At 38.4% G+C, this 10857-nt stretch overlaps 1 protein-coding gene across 1 annotated transcript; it reads right to left on the bottom strand.

Annotated features, from left to right (window-relative positions):
• Positions 1–186: 186 nt before the first annotated feature.
• On the bottom strand, positions 187–10857 carry METTL16 (methyltransferase 16, RNA N6-adenosine). Its single transcript, XM_064644497.1, has 9 exons — positions 10640–10857; positions 10329–10528; positions 7975–8115; positions 6832–6947; positions 5901–6043; positions 4010–4079; positions 2524–2613; positions 1453–1626; positions 187–1359 (listed from the first exon to the last, which is right to left on the bottom strand). The coding sequence occupies exons 1-9, from the start codon at positions 10765–10767 to the stop codon at positions 742–744; spliced, it is 1680 nt and encodes a 559-aa protein (XP_064500567.1). The 5' UTR covers positions 10768–10857; the 3' UTR covers positions 187–741.

The raw sequence follows: 10857 nt of genomic DNA on the forward strand, positions 1-10857 counted from the left end.
CTGTCATTTCAGGCAATTATATCTGAGTAAGTGTAAGGAATGGTCTAATGGTAGAGTCAATATATTTAAATCCTCTTTAAAATCAAGCAGCTCAAAAAGCTTCTTTTGTTGCTAATGTTTACAAAACCAGATGCTAACAGTAGGCCCTTCTGTGTTTCAAAGCCCAAGCATCAGACAAGTACAACATGCACTTCAATTATTTTAATGAATTGACACTTGGAGAATGTATCCATTCTGCAACTCCAAAGACCAAAAGTTAAATATATTAAACAGAAGACTCGTACTGAAACCCTTTGCTGAAGACTCCTCACTGCAGAAAACAATTCCCACAGCAGACTAACCATTTCCTGTATTAGTATTTAAAAAAATATTGAAGAAAATATCTCAGTATTCTACTTAGAAACAATATATAAACCTATTGCGCCAGAAAAAAGACCAGAATAAGCACTGTTGATACTCGAAATGCTCACAGCATAGACATGTTTCACTTTAACATGTAGTTTTACAACTGCAGCACAAAATCTATTACTTCCTCATGACTTCAGGTCCACTGAAGTACACTTCATGTCCTCCTTGCAGCTTTGAAAAAGCTATTTAAAACATTAAAGGGCACATCTATCTTAATTCTACTCTTTTTTTTAAGGGGGAAAAGACAGGTTTTGCTAACAGAAACTTTTAATTAATTGAAAATAGTTTACAAAATTTGAGGACAGACCTACTTTACCAAAGCAGGAAAATAGGCTAACTAGCAACCAGTCGAAGAATTTGGTTCCGTAAGTAAGTGCACAGTTGGTTCATCAAGTCTCTGTTCTGTCCTTCAACCCAGTGCATTTCTACTAACACATCATTTCCTTCTTTCTTCACATTCATTAAACACTTAAAGAGAAAACATCTACTAGTTTCTTTGGGGCTTTTTTCTTTTTCAACTGTCAGATTGCTAGCTTCCTCTGAAGGGCAGGTTTCTTCCTTTGCATCACCAGAACCTTTGCCAAGAGATGTTTCTCCCTGCTTTGCTTCCATCTCCTCTTCCTTCACAGGATCACTGTGTTCTTCTTTGGCAGCAGATTCCTCTGGTAGCTCATCACCTGTGGTCAACTGGACATCCTCATTAGGTGCCGTAAACCCCATTTCAGAGTCTTCAGTTTTGGGGTTTTCACAGTCCAAATTGTTGCTCACACTCTTCTGGCTGTTCTTTTCCTCTTCCATTGCTTGCAGAATATCTTCAGAAGCTCGAGGAAGCTCTCGTAACTGCCTTATTCTCTCTCGTTTCTTTCTCCTTAAATGAATCCAGGAGTTTTCAATGGCAGTCACAAACAGGCTAACTTCATCTTTTCCACAGGGAACACGTTTATGCTGAACCTATTGCAGAAAACAGCAGAATTTCATTCAATCCTCTCACAGTTACGCTTTCAATTAGAATGTTGTTTTAACATCTAGTATTTCACACTGTACCTTCAGATCAGTGAGAATCTTCTCTACCCAGGCTCTAACCACAGCAATAGCTTCTACAGCATCCCAGCCCATAGCTGCAGCTTTGATGGATAACTCTTTGACTGTAGAAGCCAAGACCATAAATGTAATTGGTTTTCGTGGTTTTTCTAATTTTCTTCTTTTAGAAGGAGGTGACTAGAAGCAGAAAGAAACAAAACAAATTACAAGTCTGTGCAGTATTAGTGGGGTGACTTTTGTACTCAGAACACTATGATTCTGTAAGACATGACAATTAAGAGCCATAATGTAAGCCACTAAACAGTCATTCACACAGCCTGTTTTACTTCACCCTCGAGAGTCTTAGACTAAAACCAGCTAACAGTATCATGCACTTTACACTAGCCTGATGGACAGAGGGAGTTTATCCTCAGATGTTGGGCAAAAAGCTTCATTGGTTCCTTCAGACTATTAGCTCTCTGTGAGCTGAGAAAATGCAGCTGCACTTGGGAATAGAGGTCAACTGCTAATATCCACACTTTGATCCAAGGTCACTGAAGCTCTACTTGTGTCCTCTATAAGGTTGGTTATTGTCTATACCTATCTTCAAGTATATGAACATCCAGATCCAAAAAAGCAACTGGCTCACATTTAAGGTGAACGAGCTCCACATACATTCATGTAGTCAAGTCTGAGTTAGACGTGATCGTAACTATTTGGTAACAGAATCTACATGTTAAATTAAAACTGAGTTCTCAAAAGGAAGCTTAAATTCAAATCCAGCCCCAAACTTAGCAAATTTTTATTACTACTAAACTGCTCTCATATTACAAATTATCCTTACTTTCACTGAAACCCATAGGAAGTTCCTACACTGGCTTCCTTTTCCCACCCTGAACATGGGTCACTCATGAATCACTTGTAACAACTGCTAACAGAACACCAGCCAGCTAAGAAATTCCACTGTCCGTACAGCCCAGCACATCCAATGTTCCAATCCAAAGAAGACCAGTTTGTATCACAGTAGTTACAGCTCATTAGCCCCTTCCTAAGCAAGAGGCACAATCACCAAGCAAATCAGGTTAAGCTACTTACAGGTACTTGTACATCATCATAGAAACTCCATGCCAGTGCCCATCTCATGGTGCGCCCTTGACAGAATTCAGTATGAGTAACTTTAGGAACCTGTGCAAAGAAGTAACACAAAACTTCATTTCAGATTCACAAACAACATTGCCCTACAGCACACATTTTTAAACAAAGCATATTTTCTCGTGACAGAAATGGATATTCTTTCTGACACAGCTCAGAGACATCAGGGCCACCTGAAGTTGGTTAGTGCCAAGCCTGATACCACTGCCCACTACTCTTTATCTGCTCCAAAAAAATCAAATCTGCATTTACACTGCCTTTAAATCTAAAACTCAGATGTTACTGTTGTCTAGTCTTTCCATGCATGGATGGTGTAAGGCATTTATGTATGGTATGGAGAATGTGTTAAATACTAGCAAGGATAAAAATCAACCATCCCACTTCACTCCGATAAGCAGCTCCAAAGCATAAGCCCAAGGCCTGCATAGAAGGAGAAAAAAAGGGAAAAAAAATCTGCTACTTTTGAAAAAAGAGAGAGGAAAAAACTGTCTCTGTACTAGAACTTTTCCTGTCTTTCTATCAAAATTTCCAATAAATACAGCAAATGTTAGGACAGTCTGAACAATGAGCAGACTTTCTGGAATATTTCTGCTGCATCCTAATGTGAACCACAACACAATATGTGCTTCGTTAAAACAAACGTATTCTCGGCTCTGATGCAAAAAAGATTACAAACCTGAACAAAAAGAAAAATACAAAAGGAAACAAGGTTTGCAATGATTTCTCTAACTTTACTAAGACTGAGGTGCAACAGTTCAAGGACAGAGATGAAAATCAGATGCTTGAAATTTTGTGCCTAGCTCAGCATCTGCTTTTAGCATGGAATTTACAGATTCCCTATGGCCTGTAATTCATCTTTCTGGGAATTGATTTTATCATGTATTCTCTTTCCTTCCACCATATATAAGGACAGATCTCATGATCACTTTCTGTGTATGGAAATGCTATGCTATGCTTCCTCCAGAAAGCCATCAAAATGAGAATAGCAGCACAAGGTTCAATTTTACTTGGTGCCAGAATTGTACACAAACAAAACAATGCTGTCACTTAAATCATTTTCCAATTTCTTCTATCAACAAAATGTCTAGATTTCATGTAAGCTAAGAGGAAAGAAAGTTAGATTTATTTTTTTTTACAACAACCCTATGAGGCTATTTTGAAGCAGGAACCCTGCAGGTTCTAGAATGGATGAAGACATGCTTCAACACACAATAAAGACAAAAACCTGGAGACAGTATTTGCTACCTATCTGTCAGCTTTGAATCTACAATAACTAAATCTTAACTGTTTCCCTAACAAGGCATTGCAGTTCCTTCTTGTAATAAAAACTCAGTAAAATAATTCTACAATAATTACCCAAGTGCACTGAAACATAGCATATATTGTATAGAACATATACAGGGTATCTATGGACTCTGTACAAACTCACCCCCTGGATTCGAAGTTCTTCTTTCAGTGGTGCTAAACTGCATTTCTTCCCCAGCATGCAACTGTACCATCTGCAGAGAACACATTAACCAAGTGTTTTACAAATAGAGATCAACTGAAAATGGCAACTACCAGTAAGAACTACTTGGAGCAGAAAGCTGCCAGAACAACAGGAGATTTAAAACCAAAACAACAACAATCACACTTAAATGGAGTGTGGCACAACAAACTTAAGACCAGAAGGCCCAAAGACAGATTGGACAGGGAAATCTTTTTGACCTTTTAGGAAATACATTAAGACTATTACTGAAACAATACCTAAACAACCAAGAATTTTGTTTCAATAAGTGACCCTAGTTATGTGGAAGATCTTACACCTTACAAGAATTTGTTCCAATTTCTCCACTTTCTTTGGAGAATGAATCAGAATAAAAAGGAATAATCAACTATTGACAAGCATTTGTACCTCAGAAGCAGACATACTGACTACTCCTCCTGCTTACCATTAACTTCCTTATCCAGGTTTCCATAAACTAACCCATATTTCATGAAGAAAAAAACCAGGGGAGAAAAAGGAAAGAAAATCATTTTCCCACTTCTGGTGAAGCTTACCCTTCCACACAGCTCCACATCTTCAGTATCTCCAAATTATTACAGCTTTGTTCTTCATCTAAATTATTATTCAAGCTCTACAGCCCCCTCTTCCATATTTTTTGATTACTGGATCCAAAAAGCTTACTCATAAATACATATATGTAATGTATTGAAGGACAAAAATCAGAATTCCCACTATCAAGGGACAGTTTTTTCAAAAGTATGCACCTAAACTGAGGGCAAGCACTTTAAATTGTTCACATATACAAATTAAATATTCTGTACATTAAAAAAAAAGGATTATCAGGGTGACAATTAGATGAGGTTCTATGCAATGCTCTGCCTAGAAGGGTCTAAACAAGACAAAAGTAAAACATTTCTTGAACATAGAAAAGGCAAGCTGTATTTCCTTTCTTAGGGTACTGATGTACCTATAGTAACACACACGTAAAATTCTGGCAGCTGCATTTTAGAAGGATATTTAAAAAATAATTAAAAAAAGGAATTTTCCAGAACAGCTATAGATATTAACCTACAACACAGGGGGAGTGAAAACCTGATAGTCAGAAAACTGAACTGATGTGCTATCTGCTTATGTTCTCCTAAAGAAGGCATCACTATATTCACCCAAGACAGTACAACAGTGCCCTTTAGTAGGCAAAGCTGCTAGTTACCAAAATTCAGCCAGGAAAAGTGTCATGGTAGAGACAGTTGTGATTGTGTGTATAATGTGTTATAGTATTTATTTGTACAGTCATTGTAATATATTCCCTTTTCCCCACTTTGAGTCTGGCGTGTTTTGTCTGGAAAAACCCATCTCACATTAGGTTGAGATGTGGGAGGGGGCTTAGACTAGGGGATTGGATTTTGGGACTATCTCAAACCATGACAAAAAGATAGAAACTTTTAGGTAATGAACAGATAATTAGGCAATGTCATAAACTCTCCTCCATCCCAGAATGGGCCTTGACTGTCTTTAGCAAGTGTCTGCTATTTTAGCTGCAAGTCCATCATGGCTAGGCTTCGCGAACGAAGATTTGGGAAGGGCTCTACCCAACAAGTGTCACTCATATAGGGTTTTTTTGTCTGCTTTTAAATACCTCCAGCAATGAGTTCTAATTGTTTGATGGTCAGGAACGATTACTGATGTGCATGTATCATTAAACAAACCAAATAGATACCACTGGACTACAGCTACATACCTTACTTAAAATATCATTTTCACATGATTTCTGCCAAATATGAAGGTAAAAGGTGTTTGGTTTGGGGGTTTTTTAACTGGAACCAAAAGCACTTACCGTAACCGCTTTTTAAGTTGAAGACTATCATGAATAATTCTTTTGACAAATTCTAGTTCTCCTCCCTCAGCCATGATTTCTGTGATACCTCCTGTATTTACAGAACTGGGAGGAGGACGCCGTGGATTTCGAGAATTTACTCCCTGGATAAAATAAAAAGGAACATTTGACGTGAATATTTAATGAAATGTTCGTCTTGTTTTGTTCACTGCTTTCTGTCTTTAGTCTTTTAGTCTTTAGTTGGTACCAAGCATCACCACCTCTAGTTATCCTCCCCCCATCAGCACCACGGATAATAGACAAAGATATATTCCAAATAAGCATAACAGTGAAATTGCTACAATCTCAAACCTAGGTAAGCTACTTGCCACACATCAGGATCCTGCTAATATGAAGTATGTGGTTCCAATACATGTAAGACATGCTGACTACATGCATCTACACAATTACAAACTACAGTGTTTTATTAAATCTTAAATCTTTATTCTACTGGTCTATATTATAGTTACATTTCTGACTGCATTCAGTGGGTATTGCAAGACCTGCTCTGAGCTGTATGATACTCTCTACATCACTAAGGAAACAAAAAATACAGATAAGCATAATGCCAGAAACTATTTCCTCTGCACCACTGTTATGCAGCAGGCACTTGATTACAGATTTACTAGCTGTCTAGTTTCCAAACTAATTCTCTAAGACAGTAAGAACTTGTGCAATTCTACAGCTCATCCTCCACTTTTGGAAAGGTAACAGTTAAGTCTTCAAAATTCCCTTGAGGCCACAGGGTGAGGAGGGAGAAGACTTAAACGCTATTTCATAATGATCTGGGATTTTCCAATCCAGCTTCCCCAAGTAAAGAGGTTAAAAATTGTTGCTACCTTCCCACTAACAGAATACTGAAGTACAGGCAACATTCAGTTTGTGAGCTTACCTTTGCTTCCAGCTGGTTGGCAAAAAAGGGGGGGTTGCACATGCAGAAATCATAAATGATCTCAGATTCTTCCTTCAGTGCATCCATTAGGAGTGTCTTCTGTGGTACCTTAACCACTATTAGAAAATGTGAATTTGGTCAGTAAGGAACTTCATATTCTATCTAGCATGCCATATACATTACACATTGTATAAAAGCTGTACTTTCTGAACAATACTTTCTATAAAAGACATGTAACAAATATTAGCATGCAAATAAAGACTTCAGGTTGAGGATCTGCATACAAACAGCTTGTATATTTATACACAGCAGCAGAACCACAAGTCTGTCTAAAACAGTACGGACTGCATGAGTTATACTGAGTTCTCCAATACAACCACAAATGAGCTTTAAGGGCTTCCAGCTACAGGCACTACAGCTTCTCATGAGGCATGCTCCTTTGCCAGCCTTTTTTCCAGTATAGTGAAACCCAACCACACCACTAAAAGTCCTGTGATGGCAGCAGTTAACAGAAATCTCTCAGTGTTCTCCAAATCAAGTTCTGGATTTCAAGACTGACATGGACAATAGACTAAGATATATTGTTCCTAAGGATGCTTCCAAAATCCAACAGAAGCAAAGTTTTTATTTCAGAGCTGATAAAATGCTTTTTAGTACACTGAGTTCCTACAGAAAATTTTCCAAGATCATTCCAGACCAATTCTGGCATACTGCTATTGCTACCACAGGCATTGTTAGGACCTCATTCAGAAATGAGGAAAAAGAACTCTATCTGTGCAAGATATGCCTACGTGGCAGTGTCAGGCTATTATCCAAGGGGAGCACTCTAGGTCACTTAGCAGCAGAAACAGCACAAACACTAAGAAATACTTCAGTAACAGACGAGAAATTCAGAGATAAAAACACCCCAGGGTGAAGTTTAACTTTCAGTTTTTGTGAGGAAGAATAGTTCTGTATCCACACATCCCATGCTAGATGAGCTGTTTTTTTGATTTAAGCACACAAGGGCCTCAGTGAATATTCTGCTTCAGTAAAAACAGTTGAGCGTGTATTTGGAAGGAACACAGATTCTGATACGCCACTGAACACGGCAAAAATACGTCACAGCATCTGTATACTGATAAATACCTTATTACATCATACCTTTTATAAGATCAGACAAGTTATTCTGTTCCACATTCTTCTTGGCATAATTGAAGCACATGTCATCCACTTCTGTTGCAAGAAAATACCAGCCATTTAAGGTTGCTCCGAGTAATGGGTATATGCAAGATGCCCCTGTCCCTGCAGGAGTGAAAATCCATGAGAAAGGCAAAGTAAGTCTCTGGTGTTATACCTAGTGTGGCTGTTAACTATGTACTTTCTACAACAAAAAGAACTAACTTCACAAAATGCTGATTACTGATCATCTACTACTCAGATCTTTAGTGAGCTTTATTTTCGTAATTTGAAAAATAACATTGTCAAATATGCACTTTTAGTAACATAAAGAATTTAATAATCTGGAATAAATTTCTAGTAAATTATTAACTTTTTTTTAAGCTATTTTCCTTCTGTACAACAGTGATTAATTTATATACAGAAAGCCAAATACATTCTGGTTTTACCAAAGCAAATTTTAGTTTTACTACCACAAATATATATCTCTTCTGCATTTTTCTATTATCTATCACAAATAATTTACTTTGATTCATAGAGCAGCCACAGAAAAAATTCTGTTCCATCAGACTTTCTCGGATGCCCAAAACTATCAAAAAACCACAAGTACCAATTAAGATAACTAAAAAGATAGACAAACAGACAAAAACTTGGTAACAGAGATGCTAGCACAAAATAGTTACAGCACATCTAGGTGGTCAAATTACCAATACCTATTACATTCAGGATTAAAGGGAATGGATACAAGGGAAAGGTATCCCACCACCACCACAAAACTTGAGTTTAGACATATATCAAGAATCTGTTATACTGACTTATTGAAACATCCATGACAATGTCTGTCAGTAGGCAAAAGCATGGGATAATTTCCAGCACTGCTGTAACATCTCTCTTGGATGACTTACTGCCTTCCCAGAGCTGGAACATCAAAGCTCAAGCAAACTCAAACTGAAGATTTTGCAGTATGTGGAGGACTTAGAGGATCTGTCTCTTCTACCCAGCCACCTACCATGATGAAGTTCATAGAAATATTTTCAAAACTGAAAACTAATATCAAATGCATAGAAGCTGGCTAAGAAATTAAAGTTATAAAAGGAAAGCATCTGTGCACACAGCATGTGATTGATACAAACCTGGTATCCAGCATAACTCCAGCTAAAAATACAAGTCAGCAAATTTCAGGAGATAGAAAAATTCCATTATAAAAAGTCGTGCTAGCAAATGCCAAGAAAACAGAAATGTAAAATCTGGCACAGTTACCCAGATTCCTGAATTCAAGCTTTGAGGAAGTCAGTGTTTTAATTTTAATGTCAAGCATTAAAACATGGGTTGGAAATTAAATTCCAGCTTCTCTCAGTTTCATTATGCGTTTTCTTCAGTACAAAACAATCTTCAAAAACAAGCCTTCGAAACTGTAAAGGGAGATTCTATTGACAAAATAAAAGATGTGAACTAAATTCAAATGTATTTCTACTGGTGCCTTTTAAATAATTCACATAGAATAACCAAAAATTTGCAATCTAAATGCCAATTTTATTATTTGTATGCGCAAGTTCCTACAGAGCTTGCCTTTTTTTTTTTTTTGTTTCTAATGAAAAGCAAATTATGTGCATCGGTGTACATCTTATAAATTCACATTTCTACTGAGTAACTGTTTACATTAAACTGCTGCCTAATCTAAATACTGTCCTCCTATTACCCAATAATCCAGACTGAAACTGAAGAAATTACACTGGAAAATAGTATCCATCTGCTGATGCTTAGACCACTTTAAAGAACATTCTTCTACAATAAACAGGAAAGCTTTGACCATCTACAACCAAAATACAGCTTCACTAGCATTTGCCCTGTTTTCTAATTAAGCCTTTTCTACAATTTAGCTTATGAAAATAGATAAATTGAAATAAATTAAAATAAAAATCAGAGTTTAAAAAGGACAGATCATTCATCTGTCAAAATACCCATAAAAGCAGAAAAAATGTTATTAAATGGAACACTAGAAAATATTGCTATGCAACTCAAAAACTCTCTTGTGCAGACATTCAGAAGCAAAATCAGTAGATTACGAATTAAACACAATTCATTGGTTAGAACATTGAGAAGAAATATGATATTTTCTTTTTTTAAATTCTTGTAGAATGACATTTTTGCCTGTAATAGTAGCAGCCTAATTTTTGTGTACCACAGAACGCTCAAGAGAATTCAAGGATCCAAAAAGCCAAACTCAAACTTTTTTTTGTGTCTCAAACTTCACGTTTCCCTGTGGGCGTGCAACAAATTATACCCGCTAGTGCCGCTGACGGGAAACAATGAAATAAACATTTTCTTTTGCCAAGTACCTATGTCGATGCCTCGCCTCAGCACTTGCTTCTCAGCATCCTGGTGGCCGATGAGATCCTCAACCCAGTGGATGTAGTTCAGCCTCAAGGGGACGGTGGGAATGAGCCTTTCCACGGGGATATCGATGGTAAGCCCGAAATCCTCCTTCAGCAGGGTGCACGTCAGAGCCCTCACTGCCTCGGGGTCCTTGAAATTCAGGCTGAAAGGCACAGGCAGCGCTTTTAAGGGCGCCCGGGGGCGGACACACACACACACGGGCGCCTGCCCAGCCCAGCCTATCCAGTCCCATCCCATCCCGCCCCGGCCGTACCTCACCCTGCCGGCGAGGGTGGTCTGCACGTGCTGCTGGAACTCGGGGTACTTGCCGGCCAGGTAGGCGAAGTCAGGCGGCTTGTCCTTGTAGCGGTTGCGGGCGTGCATAGACTTGTTGAGGGCCATGGCGGGCCGGGCCGTGGCGGGCCGGGAACGCCGGGAGCGCCGCGATGCTCCGCCGCCCGGCCCCGCTCCCGGCGCGCACCGCGGCCCCGC

This window comes from Pseudopipra pipra, chromosome 2 (genome assembly GCF_036250125.1).
Source record: "Pseudopipra pipra isolate bDixPip1 chromosome 2, bDixPip1.hap1, whole genome shotgun sequence".
In the NCBI taxonomy this organism is placed as follows: Eukaryota; Metazoa; Chordata; class Aves; order Passeriformes; family Pipridae; genus Pseudopipra; species Pseudopipra pipra.

What these genes read in the sequence shown, in the direction of transcription:
- METTL16 (XM_064644497.1), bottom strand. Translation starts at nt 10,767, where the DNA reads ATGGCCCTCAACAAGTCTATGCACGCCCGCAACCGCTACAAGGACAAG. An exon ending in CTTGTCTGATCTTATAAAAG is followed by an intron (nt 6,948 to 7,974) that starts GTATGATGTAAT and finishes ATTTTCTAATAG; the next exon opens with TGGTTAAGGTACCACAGAAG. An exon ending in CAACTTAAAAAGCGGTTACG is followed by an intron (nt 4,080 to 5,900) that starts GTAAGTGCTTTT and finishes TGTTCTCTGCAG; the next exon opens with ATGGTACAGTTGCATGCTGG.